Below are 13,113 nucleotides of genomic sequence, written 5' to 3'. Positions count from 1 at the left end.
TCCGGGCGTCGGGGTGAGACCCCCTCACTGAGCCCCAGGGCCCTTTGGTCCCACGGAGAGCGCGCAGTCGGCCATGCTAGCACAGCATGTGCACGTGTCCCGGCGTGGGGGGCGACATGCGTGTGGAAGTGTGAGTCTCTCGGAGGAGGGCCACCAGCGTGTCGTCCTCCCTCTGACAGAAGGGCTCACACCAGACCGTTTGCACCACCCGCCACCCAGCCACTCGGCAGACCCCGCCCACGCCACAGACTCCCACCCGCTCACGCCTCCTTGCCCAGTTCCCCCTCCGGACGGTGTCACGCAGCCGATGGCAGGCTCATGTTTGTGGGGCAGATCATACCCGAGCCCCACAGCACACCGTCGTCGTCACCCCACTTTACAGCTGAGAAAACTGAGGCCCAGAGGAGTGCACATTCTTGCTTAAAGGCACAGCCAGACGGGCAGAGCCAGCCCCAGTCCCCATTCTGTGATCTGGGCCCCCTCTGCTCTGCTCCCCCGCGTCCAGCAGTGCCTTGGGGCCTCGGGCACACCTTTGTTTTGGAGAGACAGAGCTGCTGGGCCACGGGGTCTGCACTCGGGTATTTATCATCTCAACGAGGAGTGATCCCCCGAGCACCTACTGGGTGCCCAGCATGCTGCCCTGCAAACTCTGTCACTGTGGCCAATACTGCTGCCGACGATGGGGATTTAGTGTTTGGGGACAGTGTATTTGGGGTGGGGAGGTGAGGCTGGCCCCAGCGGAGTTGCTGGGATGACGATGAGCCTTGGTGGGGGGAGGAGGAAGAGGACCCCTGAGAACTGTACTTCTCCGCCTGCACCTGAGGGGGGTCCCAGGCCCCTGGCAGTCTGGGTGTGCCCCCACCTCTGGAGCCTGAGCAGAGATGTGAGCGAGCCTGTGTCCGATCCTGTGTCCATACGGCCTGAGTGCGCATCCTCAGGAAGGGAAGGCCCACCCGCTGATGGCTCCAGGGTGGTAGCAGCGGGGGACAGGAGCACTTTGCCCCAGCGACCACCTGGAACTGCCTGTCCGGCCCTGGCAGCTCCCTCCTCCTTGGCCCTATCGGCTTCCTGGTCTGTGCGCTGAGCTTTGACGGCGATTCTGAGATTCCTTGCAGCTGCTGGTCTCCAGCCGGCACTGCAGTGTAGAAGAGCAAGTGTCCCTAGACAGATGACAGTGCGGCGTGCAGGGCGACAGCACGCTGGCGTCTGACACGTGGCCTTAGAAGAGCAAGTGTCCCTAGACAGATGACAGTGCAGGGCGACAGCACGCTGGCATCTGACACGTGGCTCTGGCACTCAGCGCCCATCACTGACCCATGGTGAGGGCCGGTGTGCTGCGCCGAGCACTCCCGGGATCGTGACCTGCCCAGGTGCTGTTGGCAGCCACACCTGAAGAAACTGGTCTTGGCGACTGAGCCACCATGGCCATGAGTCACTTGTCAGCTGAGCCTGTTGTCACCACCTGGTGTGATAGGTGAACAGTGGAACCAGGTGAAGACACATTCCTCAATGCCCACTCAGAGCTGCTACCTGGGGCTGTCTGGGGTGGGGGCAGCACCCAGGCCACACCACCCTCCCCTGTGAGCCACAGGGCACCTAAGTGTGTCCCAGCTCCAGCCGGGTGTGTTTTCAGGCCTTTCGGTTCGGTCTTCAGAGCCCGTGTGCCTGTCAGCCTTCCTTTCCTGTGTCCTGTGCTCCCACACCGCAGACATGTCTCTTCCAGGGGCTTCCTCTTGATAAGAAACCAGCCCGCTTGGGGGGTGGGGTCCTCTGGGTGTAAGGCAACCCGGGCCTGACTTGCCCAGATTTGTGGTCTTTTGCATATTTTCCTGAACCTTTGCTCTCTGATGTGGGAGCCAGCCGTGGGCAGAGCATGGGCAGAGAGCGGGGAACTGGACTGGCAGCCTCTGGCCAGAGTGCCCGCTTAGCTCGAACTTTCCATAAGCAAGCAGCGTAAAGGAAAGTTTGGGTAGGGGGGTGCTGTCATGCAGCCAGCCCTTGAGGCCCCTGCCCTCCCAGAGCTCAGCCACCGTGGTGTGTTGGGATGAGGTCAGGCCCCTGTGCGGTCATGTCAGCTAAGCGCTCCCCGAGTCTCAGATGTCATTCTGAGCGAGAGCGCAGCAGTGACAGTCTGGCAGAGTAGGCCGTCAGGCGGTGGGGTGAGCTAGGTGCCTTGGCAGAGCAGAAAACAGAACCTGGCCCAAGGCAGGGTCCAAAGGGAGCAGGGGCTTGAGAGGAGGTACCAGGAGTGACCACTAGGTCACTCCTGCTTAGGTAAGGAGGTAGGCGATGGCGAATCAGGAAGGCTTCCTGGAGGGGACGGCTTCTTCTTAGTTAGGCCTTTAAAAATGGAAGGGGAATTAGAGACAGGGAGACAGCATTTGCGTTCCGGGAGGCAGGGCCCTGGGCTTTGAGGTCGGTCAGGTGCTCACCCTAGCTCGTTATCGTTGGGGTGCTCGTCACCCCTCACGGAGACTGGTACTGGACACCTGCATCCTCTTGAGCAGCGGGCTGTGGTCACAGCGTCTGACGCAGAAGTCGTCCCCGTGCTTCCCAGAGGCCAGGCAGCTCTGTGCCCCACAGGTCTTCCAAGTCCTGTTGCCCACCCCTTCCTGAAAGGCTTCTCTTGCGTCAGCTTTGCCGTCGGTGACAGATGAGTTTGCAGAAACAGCGTATCGCTTCTGCACATAAGTGCAGCAGATCCTGCCCAGACGGTGAGCCCGGCCCGCTGCCAGTCGTGCGGGGCTGGGCACCCTGCCAGGCAGGCCCCGGGGGATGTATCACCTCATTTGTGTGTGGGTTGGGTGTTTCTTTTTATAAGTTTTCATCTGAAATTGATTTTCCCAGTTAAGTGACATGCCACACTCCTGCCTCATCCCCAAGCTGAGAAATTAAAGTGCATGAGGCCGGTCAGTGTGTGTCCAGGGACTTCAGCTCTAGTGAGAGATCCACATGTGACTCATTCCTCGGGGACGAGCCTCAGTCCGTCTCTGGCATCTCAGTCGGGGGTAGAACCCTCTCACTGCCCAGGGTGCTGGCTTGGGTCAGGCCTGCTGCCAGGGGCCGGGGGTGTGGCCTTGCCCTGTCTGGGACACTCCTGGCCAGGCAGGGCCCAGTCTCCTAGGGGCCCTTGCTCATCCTTAGTCAGCTCCCTCGTGCCCCAGCACCCTGCCAGGCCTGGGCAGTCTCTGAAAACGAGGAAGCAGATCAGAGGGCGGGGCAGCCTTTGGGGTGCCTGATTTAAGACTCGGAGACCAGTTACCTCACCTGTTTGTCTTGGTGTCGCATGCACACCAAGACATACGTAGACATATACACTACACTGCCTGGCCTTGGGCAGCGGGTCTTAGTTGTCCCATTTATAAGGTGGAGACACTTGCCCAGAGGCTGCAACTGGGCCACATGGGCTCTGAAGGTCTTGGCTGGCTCTGTCCCTTCCCGTTGGGGTTTTTAGGGATGACAAGAGGGCTAACAGGGCAGCAGGTCCAAGAAGCTGTGTAGTTTCTGCTGTGTCTCACAGAAACATTGAGGTTCTGGGACCCCTTCTCAGCTCCGCCGGGCTGGCTTCCCACTGCAAACCATAAGTGCTTCATTCAGAAGCCAGCTTTCCTCAGCTGAGAGAACATGGAGCCCTCCCAGCCCCCAGTGGGGCCCCCACCTTCCCCAACTCCGAGGTTAACCAGGGAACTGGTTAGCCACGAGGGAGCAGTTTTCGTTAAGTGCTTCTGCTTCCTCTTGGGAAGCTGGCTGGCGTCTGAGTGGGAATCTCAGGGCTGCCAGTCCTTAGAGTTGGACCTGGGCCAGTGCTCTCGGTCATAGGTGAGGAAGTGGGGAGGGTCCCCAGAGGGGCCGGCACTAGGGTACCTGTTGTCCTGACCCCAGGCCGCCGCCCACCACAGCGTGTAGGGCGGGTGCCCAGGGCCTAGCCTCTGGGCCACCGGGCCACAACTCAGCCTGCCTCTCCCGCCACCATCCACGGGCAGGGCAGGCCGGGCAGGGTGTGGGTTCCTTGTCACCCCGTCTGCAAGGACCCCTGAGTCACCAGGGGCAAGGGAGGGAGGCACATCCCTCGAACAGGGCTGAGGCCAAGGCCCCTTGCAGCCACCTGTGTCTGCCCAGCCCCCACTCCTCTGGCCCTGTGGTCACATGTGCCCCTAGCTCCGGGCCCTCTCGTGCTATCGTGCTGCGTTCTGTTAGCCGCTCCTCTGGGAGGTGAGGACGGAGCCCGGGCACAGCCCACACCCGCTTTGACCCTGTCCAGGGCATGCGTTCGTGCGGGCGGGGGGCCAGCCACAGTTGGCCCGCAGGGCAATTTGGGTGTAGAGCATTGGACCCACCAGTCAGACGGTATCCGTCCCTCCCACGCATGGTGCCGGGTGACAGCAGAAAGCAACACATGGGGACCTTGTGCCCTGGGAGCTTGCCATCGGTTACTGGTGCTGGGGCCGAAGGTTCTGGACAGACCGGCGAGGAGGTCGCCCAGGGGTCCAGGGGAGGAAAATGATGTGAGTGTGAGCCGGGGGCGGGGGGCGGGCAGAGGGGCTTCTGCGATCTCACAGGGGCCCTCGTGAAGGTTCCGGTATTTAAAGCTAGTGTCACAGTCTGGGGTCTCATCAGGAAAACAGTGTGACGGTGACATGAGGGCTGGACCAGGCACTCGTGAAGGTCTGGTGACTTTGCCGTCAGCAAAGAAAAATTGTTCCTTTCAGCCCATGTCTGCAGGGGCAGTTTTCTCTGTGCTCACCCGGAGGGACCCCTGGCTTTAGGTATGGGGACCTGCAGGAGGAGGCCAGAGCGTGAAGCCGGACCTCAGTCATGTCTCGAGGAGCTTTGTCATCTGCTCACCACTCCATCCTAATGGTCACTTCGTGATTGTCTTTCACCCGCCATCACCTCTTCCTCGAAAGTCAGTTCTTTCCAATGGCCGGTACCCACTTTGCTCCCAGTGCCCGAGCCGTTTCCAGCTCAGACTCTTGCATTAAGCCAGACGGGTGACTCTGAGAGGACTTTTCTTGTTTACGGGTTTCCCCCTCATCTCGACAGCGCATGCCAGGCGGGGAAGCAGCAGCTGAGGCTTCACGTGGCAGTCAGCTTAGCGCCGTGCAGACAGAAAGCATGGATCCCCCTGGGCCGGCCCCACTGGAGGAGCTGGGAGCCAGGCAGTCCTGCGATGCGTGTGTGTCAAGAGGCGGGTGGGCTTGAGCCGCCCTGAGATGTGACCTCAATGGCTGGTGCTGCTTGTGGCAGAAAACTACCTAGACTGAGAGAGGCCGGGTCTGACTAAGGCCCCTGTGCCAGACTTCTCCACAGCGACAGCCAGCCCCCCTCCCTTCCCACATCCCCCACCCCAGGTGGGAGACCCCACAGCTGCCTCGTACCTGCAGCCTGGGGGACTTGAGGGTTCTGCTTTTGAGCTGGTTTCTCAGCCACCAGCCCCAGACCCCAGCACCTGCCCTGTCTGCTGAGAGAAGGCCTTGGGCTTCCCTCTGCTGCTGCTGCTGTCAGAACTGACTTCCCAGCAAACCCGGGACTCACTGCGCACGCTGTGTCTGTGGGCCGTGTCTGCCCCTTGGGGCCTGAGCCGATGGTCACGGTGCTCAGTTTGGGGTTTCCACCTACAGAGTAACTTTAGAAGCTACTTCCTGGCTGATTATTTCCACCACTCCCGTTCACAGAGCTGCTTTCTAAACTTTTAGCTTTGATCTGAGGTAAAGAGGAAACGTGCCGGGAGGCGTGAAGGGCACCAGCAAATCCCGGGTTGTTTTGGAGTTCCCATTGCGGGGGAGGGAGTTCTGACTCGGGGACACCTCCCTCTGCGGGTTTAACAGCGGGTGAGGACTTACTCATTCAGTCAGCTTAGTGTCTACTGGGGGCTGTGATGGAGTGGGCTTCTCCCTGGCCCCCAGGGCCTGTCTTCCTGCTCACCGTCTCCTTGGGTTGAGGCTTGATGTCCACCCTCCGGTTTCTCCCGGCTGGGCTAGGAGGGTGGCACCTCTCTGTCACCCCTAAGGGTAGTGGCCTGGCCCCACGCCTCTGGCCTTCACCCTTGGGCCCTGTGGGCGCTCTGAGCTGCCTGCAGCCAGTGTCGCCCTCGCCAGCAAGCATTTCATAATGGAGCCACTCACAAGGGCCCTGGCTTTGGAAATTGTCCTGCATATCCTGGTGACACTGGGGGCCATTGAAGGTTTCTGGGCAGGGATGGACATGTTGAGAGCAGGAGGCTTTGGTGCAGCTGGTGCACTGCCTGTTACCTCTCCAGAAGCACACTTGGCTCACTTTTCCAGAAAGAGTTTGGTTAGCCAAAAAGCGCACCGCCCACGTCTGCCAGCGTCTGAGTCGGGCCTGGGAGCACAAGCAGACAAAGGAGATCGAGAAGGCGGGCAGCTTCGTGTGTCGGCCGGGCCCTGCCCGTGTCGTGGGCTGTCTGAGTCACGACACAGAAGACCGTAATGGAAACCCGAGGGCTTGCTCCGAGCTGTTTGGCACGTCCCTCCAGATGGCAGGAGGCTAGCAGGGAGGGGTGCAGCTGCGCCTCGCTCCCCACCCCCTGCCGTCATCCCAGCGCAGGAATTCCTCAGCCCTGCCCAGGGTCATCACGGTTGCCTCCTGGGGCCTCTGCAGTGGGGCGAGGTCTGACGCCTCTCCAGGCCTCGGAGGCCCCACGCCCTTCCGCCTGGGCCCTGCGCAGGCCCCAAGCTTCACCCCGTTCCATCGCTGACCAGTCCTCCAGGACAGGGCACGGCACAGGGTGGACCGGCCAGTCTGGCAGGCCTGGTCGCAGCTCACAGTCCCTCCACGTACAGCTCCACGGCCTTTAAATTCAGCCGTCTCTCAGCCCTCGGTTTCCTCATCTGTAATTGGGCGTATTGGACCCTGCAGTGCCATCAAGTAATGTGACAATAAATGACATCATGCAGGAATGTGCCTACACAGTACCTGGCTCACAATGGACCAGGAACGGTGGCCCTTGCGCCCCCAAACTTGCATCTCAAGCAGAAGACCCTCTTCCAGGCTGGCCCTGCTCTGCCTGCTGGGAACCTACCCGTCTGCTGAGGTCCAGTGTGGCCAGCGCCAGGCTGTGTGGCCCGTCCGGCCACGGCCACATCCTGCTACTGAGCTGGCATGCTAACACCTCCCTGCGGCTGTCACTGCGTTCCTCCCTGCGTCGCTCTTACTTCTGACGTTACTTCTGACGTTTCTGTCTCCCTCACCGGAGAGGCACTCCTTGGGGCCACGACAATCTCCGAGGCCTTGCGTACTGTCCTCCTGCCTCAGGCGTGACTCGTCACATGACAGGGCCGGTGGCTAGGCCTGAACCCTTGAGGCCCTCCGGCTCCCGGGCTGCTGTCTCTGGCTCTCCAGACTGCCCACGAGCGACTCCGCGTCTCCGTGCCTGGTCCCCTTACCTCTGAGGAGGGGGCTGCTCTGTAGCCCGCTATAGGCAGGGTCACCGTAGCACACTCCCCGAGGGCCAGGGAGAAGTCAGACAGGCAGAGGGCAGGTAGGGGGGCTGTGCCCAGACCCTGGCCCGGGCCAGGAGAGGACAGGGGGCCCAGTGACCCAGTCATCGAGTGCCGCGCATGGCCACCCAGAGTACAGTGGCTAGATGAGGCGCAGGCACGCTGGGCAGGAGGCGTGGCACCCCCATCCCCGCGTTGCGGCCCCAGGTACCCTGAGTGCCAGCTCCCTTCTCCCCCTCCGCCTCCCCTTTGTCCTCCCCCTCCTTCCTCCTTCCCCCCTCAGCAAAGTACACTGTCTGCTGGGTCACGGAGCCTGCACACCGTCCTGTCCGTTCTCTGGGTCACGTCGATCGGGTTTCACAGCCGAAATGACACAGCGCCGCGGCCCCACTCGCGGGATCCGGCTCACTCCTCCAGCTGCTGCCCAGTGGTCACTGCAGACGCACCTGCCAATGAGGGGTGGCCGTCGTCCAGCGCCCCTGGGCAGAGGCTTCTCTTTCCTGTTTCCCCGCTTTGCTTCTCTGGTGGCTGTTCACAGTCCCTTCTGGGGACTGTCCCACTGCACATTCTCTCCTCTGTGTCAGAGTCCTCGCCGCTCTTCAAAGGCGGCCAAGGTCCAGAACGCTAGAGAGCGTTGGTCCCTCAGTGGGTGGCCGAAGCGGGCAGGGCCCTTCCTGGGAGAGCCGCCCCTTTCAGCGCCCTCGGCCGGGAGGGTGCGGTCTCGAGCACCTGCTTCCCAGCTCAGCCGAGAAGCTTCCCCACCAGGCAGCAGACTCACTTCCCTCTCTGGTAACCACCGAATTTGAGAACGTTCTGTTTTACCATAAGCAAAAGAAGCGAAACCATCCCGTGAAACACAGTGGAACACCCCAAAACACCTAGGGGAGGCCAGGGTCTTTCCTTGTGAAGTCGCTAGCAGAAGCTGGGGGGCAGCTTCTGCCTCTCTCGTGAGGTTCCTAGGGCATGGTGTGTGACAGAGCATGCCTGGCAGCTCCAGGTGGTGACAGTCCCGGTCTGGGCCCTGCACCAGCCCCAGTACCTTCTCCCTCCTACCCACAGCGGCCCCCCACACCTGTGCCCACCTCCCTCTCGTACCCCCAGAGTGTGGCCACGTCGAGAACCACTGACTTGCAGGGGCACATGGACCCATCTGTTGAAGGAGTGTGTGGATTTGGAGCCGGGACCTCACTCGGCCACCTGTCTTGCCATCGGTGGCCGACTTCATCCCGGGGAAGCCGTCGTGCGTGTTCTGACCCCCCCACCCTCCCACCGGCAGTGGACATGGCTGGAAGGAAACTTGGGGCTTCCTCTTTCTCTCCTGAGACTCACACTCTTCCTCCTCTTTCTGTCCCCCAGCTGGTCAGCGAGAAGGTCGGAGGGGCTGAAGGGACCAAGCTTGACGATGACTTCAAAGAGATGGAGAAGGTAACGGGAGAGGTGGTGTGCCCCTTGAGGCTGGCGCTGTTTACTGGGCCCCCCACAAACCCAGCTCTGACAGCCGGGGCCGGGGAGGCACAGGAGGATGGACTGGACAGGTAGCAGGCCTCCCCCAGCCCTGGCAGGCAGCGACGAGGGCGCTGTGCTGAACGATGAGAGGCCAGGCAGCGCCAGAGCAGCGGTAGTTCCTGTGCGAGCTCTGAGGCCGGCAGGGCCTGGTGGCTGGGGCAGGGGGTGTCAGGGGCCTGTGGTTGGCCTTGGGCGCCCTGGTGGTTTCGAAACCCCACATGCTGCCTCTCTTTACAGAAGGTGGATGTCACCAGCAAGGCCGTGGTGGAAGTGCTGGCCAGAACCATTGAATACCTGCAGCCCAACCCAGGTAAGGGCGCCAGCTAGCTGCAAAGGGTCTGCCCCGACTCCCCAGCATCCCTGCCTCATTCAGGAATCGCCTGGTTACCAGAGCATCAGCGGGGAATGTCAGGGCTCACAGAACTGAAATGCCCAGGGGCCGGCAGATTTCAGGCACGGCCGGGTCCGGGGGTCCACAGGCGCCCTTTCCACGTTCGCGCGTTTCCTTGCTGCTTCCTTCGTCTGACGGCTTTCAGCCCTCTGTCAGTCCTAGCCTTAAGTCACCCTGACAGCTAACAGCCCCGTTAATCAGGTGCCTCTCCCTCGTCCGTCGGGCCCCAGCCACACTCCTGCCCTTGGAGCATGCAGTGGGGTCTCCTAGGGTGACAGAGAAGCAGGGGCCTTTCCTTGAGGAAAATCCAAACCCTGGTTCCTGTAGCAGGAGGCAGTGGACGCGGGACAGGCAGCAGACCCAGGCCTGTCCCTGGTGGCCCGCGGTGGACAGACGCAAGTGGGCAGAGGCACGGGCACAGCTCCTCCCCCACCCCGGGCAGAGACCGCGCCTGGAGTGCCTGTCCACACCCATACCTGCCCACTACCACTTCTCTGGGGTGCTGCTCCCCAGGCCAAGGTTGGAAGGGTCATGCCCTAGGATGAGGTGGCCCACTGCCCATGATCCTTAGTGGCCAACGAGAGCAGGGAGGGCAGGCCCACTCCTGTGGCCTGGTCGTCAGCAAGCGTGGCAGCTAGGCACCTCGGGCCAGGGGAGCTCTTTGGGAATAAGTGGGCCCTGGGGGCAGCCGGCCGGCAGTGCTGGCCAAGTGCAGGCCATGTGGCTCCTGGAGAGATCGCCCACGTGCTCACCCGGCCCATTCTATTCCAGCCTCAAGAGCCAAGCTGACGATGCTCAACACGGTGTCCAAGATCCGGGGGCAGGTGAAGAGCCCCGGCTACCCCCAGTCGGAGGGCCTCCTGGGCGAGTGCATGATCCGCCACGGGAAGGAGCTGGGCGGCGAGTCCAACTTCGGTGAGGAACCGGCAGGGTGGCGTGGGGAGGTGGCCAGGCTGGGGACCAGAGGACCAGAGCTTCCCCACAGTGGCAAGGAGGGCACGTCCCTCCGTGGCGCCGGTGCCATGGCCGGTGCAGAGCAAACCAGGTTCCTCTCAGAGCACGAGAGGACAGACTGCTCGACTCCCGTCATTGCAGGTCTCCGGCCAGTGTGGCTCAGATTTAGGCTTTATGGTCACTTGCTCTGAATTCTCATCCTGGTCCTTGGCTCTAGGGTATGGGGCTGCTTAGGAGTTGGGGTGTCTTGGCTCCGAAAGCCAAGGTCTCTTGTGACGGTTTGTCCCCTCACCCCTCCTCTTCCACAGGCGACGCCCTGCTGGACGCGGGGGAGTCTATGAAGTGCCTGGCCGAGGTCAAGGACTCCCTGGATATAGAGGTCAAGCAGAACTTCATCGACCCCCTGCAGAACCTGTGCGACAAAGACCTGAAGGAGATCCAGGTACGCCCCCAGCACGCCCTTGGGGGTCCCTCCCTCCTGGGTCCCGGCTTGGCCACCACACACGCTCACAGTGGGAAGGGACGCATGGCGTTGGGACGGCCCCCCCGGAGGTCCCGGGGCCAGCTGCCGGTGTGACCCTCACCTCGCCCCCAGCACCACCTGAAGAAGCTGGAGGGCCGCCGCCTGGACTTCGACTACAAGAAGAAGCGGCAGGGCAAGATCCCCGACGAGGAGCTGCGCCAGGCCCTGGAGAAGTTCGAGGAGTCCAAGGAGGTGGCCGAGACCAGCATGCACAACCTCCTGGAGACCGACGTACGTCTCTGCGCCCGGGGCCACCCTGGGGAGCCCCTAAAACGAGCCCAGCCCGGGCTCAGTGCCTGCTTGGGGCGTGAAGGGAAGGAAGAGGGAATGAGAACCAGAGGGGAGCAGTGACCAGCTCCCTGAAGCCTTGGGGTCTCTTTCGAGCCCTTCACCCTCCTCCAGCTGCAGCTGGAGGGTCAGCTCGGCCCCTGTTCCTGGCGCGGTCTGGGAAGGGGACCCGCAGGAGGCAGCCCGGAGGCGGGGGCCAGAGGGGGGCCTCTCTTCAGTCCCGCTGCTCCGCTCGCTTGCAGATCGAGCAGGTGAGCCAGCTCTCGGCCCTGGTGGACGCCCAGCTGGACTACCACCGGCAGGCCGTGCAGATCCTGGATGAGCTGGCCAACAAGCTCAAGCGACGGTGAGCCCCTTCCTGCTCCGTGCTGTGGGGCTTCCCGAAACCTGGAGTCGCTACTGCAGATTCCCAGGCGGTCCCTGGACGCCCCGCACACCTCCCCCCACAGCCCAGTGCTGCTGGGAACGGCTCCAAAGCCTGGGGGCTGGCTTTTCATAAACTCTCCTGGCTGTGTGGGTGGGAGTGGGGGTCGCAGGAGGGAGCAGGACCTCTTCTGGCTCGTCCTGGTCCCCAAAGGAGAGGGCTAGAGTGACCCGAGGGTGGGAGGCAGTCTGGGGTGGGGAGGTCTACCCCTCCTCCACTTCCGGTCTCCTGCACGCACTTGGGGCAGAAAAGGGGAGCCTTGGGTAGCAGTGGTTCCCTGGTGGGGCCAGGTGGGGTTCCATGGGACACAGCCAACTGGCCCGAGTCTGGGGAGCCGGCCCGGGGTGTCTCCTCACAGCTTCCCCAGGGCTCCCCGCCCACGTGGCAGCAGCACCAACAGCTGGGGGGCAGGGTCCTTGGCCTTGGCACTGAGAGCTCAGGAACAGGCCGTATGGCTGCTGACACCCGTGCCTTCACCGGCAGGATGCGGGAAGCCTCTTCGCGCCCCAGGCGGGAATACAAGCCCAAGGCCCGGGAACCCTTCGACCTGGGAGAGCCTGAGCAGTCCAACGGGGGCCTCCCCTGCGCCCCCACCCCCAGCCTCACAGGTAACAGCCAGCGAAGGGCTGCGCGGCCCCAGGGCCTAGCCACTCTCTCCAGACCATGGGGCTGGGTAGCCCCCACCCTCCCTCTGCGAAAGGGAGCCCAGGGATGGGACCGGCCACCACCCCAGAGCTCTCAGCTCACCTCCCTCTGTGCTCTGTCTGCGAGCAGCTTCGTCGTCCTTCCGATCTTCCGACAAGCCCATCCGGACCCCCAGCAGGAGCATGCGTGAGTGTCCCCTGCCTCGGTACACAACACTGCCTTTGTCTGTTCTGGAAGGCTCTTTCTCACTCCCCTTCTCCGGTAGAAGTGGGTGCCCGCTGTGGTCAGTCCTCCCAGCCCCTCGCGAGCCGGGAAGGAGCTGGGCACCAGGTGGCCTATCCCTGCCTCTCTGGGCCTTGGCCTCCCCGTGTACAAGAGGTGTTGCTGTGACACAGGGCACCCACCGGCTCCAGGCTGAGTGGCACCCTGAGGGCAGTAGGCATTCCCCGCTCCTCCCACGAGCGTGGTGGTGACCTCTCGTAGAACCCTTGCCATCTTCATGTCACTTGCTCCCTCCCCGCAACCCAGGGAACAAGACAAAGGAGTGGCTCTCCTTGGGGACACTAGGCACAGCAGGGCCCGGTGGGGCCTGGCTGTCTCGCCCTGCACAGCAGTAGAGCCCAGGGAGCCTCGTGCTCAAGCTGCACCCCTAGACCTTACCCCTACCCCCTGCCCACCCCAGCGCCCCTGGACCAGCCGAGCTGCAAGGCGCTGTATGATTTTGAGCCCGAGAACGACGGGGAGCTGGGCTTCCACGAGGGCGACATCATCACGCTGACCAACCAGATCGACGAGAACTGGTACGAGGGCATGCTCCACGGGCAGTCGGGCTTCTTCCCCCTCAGCTACGTGGAGGTGCTGGTGCCGCTGCCTCAGTGACCCGCCGGCCCGCCCGCCCTGCCGTGCGCGTCGCCTGCGTCCC

At 62.7% G+C, this 13,113-nt stretch overlaps 1 protein-coding gene across 1 annotated transcript; it reads left to right on the top strand.

Annotated features, from left to right (window-relative positions):
• Positions 1-8,726: 8,726 nt before the first annotated feature.
• On the top strand, positions 8,727-13,107 carry SH3GL1 (SH3 domain containing GRB2 like 1, endophilin A2). The gene is made up of 9 exons (XM_015598999.2): positions 8,727-8,885; positions 9,204-9,276; positions 10,129-10,272; positions 10,620-10,753; positions 10,907-11,065; positions 11,365-11,468; positions 12,030-12,154; positions 12,321-12,377; positions 12,874-13,107. The coding sequence occupies exons 1-9, from the start codon at positions 8,742-8,744 to the stop codon at positions 13,068-13,070; spliced, it is 1,137 nt and encodes a 378-aa protein (XP_015454485.2). The 5' UTR covers positions 8,727-8,741; the 3' UTR covers positions 13,071-13,107.
• Positions 13,108-13,113: the final 6 nt, after the last annotated feature.

This window comes from Pteropus alecto, unplaced genomic scaffold (genome assembly GCF_000325575.1).
Source record: "Pteropus alecto unplaced genomic scaffold, ASM32557v1 scaffold30, whole genome shotgun sequence".
In the NCBI taxonomy this organism is placed as follows: domain Eukaryota; kingdom Metazoa; phylum Chordata; class Mammalia; order Chiroptera; family Pteropodidae; genus Pteropus; species Pteropus alecto.
The sequence above is the reverse complement of the archived record's forward strand: the minus strand, read 5'-3'. Positions and strand labels throughout refer to the sequence as shown.

Excerpts from the sequence above, each read along its gene's own strand:
- SH3GL1 (XM_015598999.2), top strand. The coding sequence starts at position 8,742 with ATGGCTGGAAGGAAACTTGGGGCTTCCTCTTTCTCTCCTGAGACTCAC. Across the intron at positions 8,886-9,203 it reads ACTTCAAAGAGATGGAGAAG|AAGGTGGATGTCACCAGCAA; the intron begins GTAACGGGAGAG and ends CTCTCTTTACAG. Across the intron at positions 9,277-10,128 it reads ATACCTGCAGCCCAACCCAG|CCTCAAGAGCCAAGCTGACG; the intron begins GTAAGGGCGCCA and ends ATTCTATTCCAG.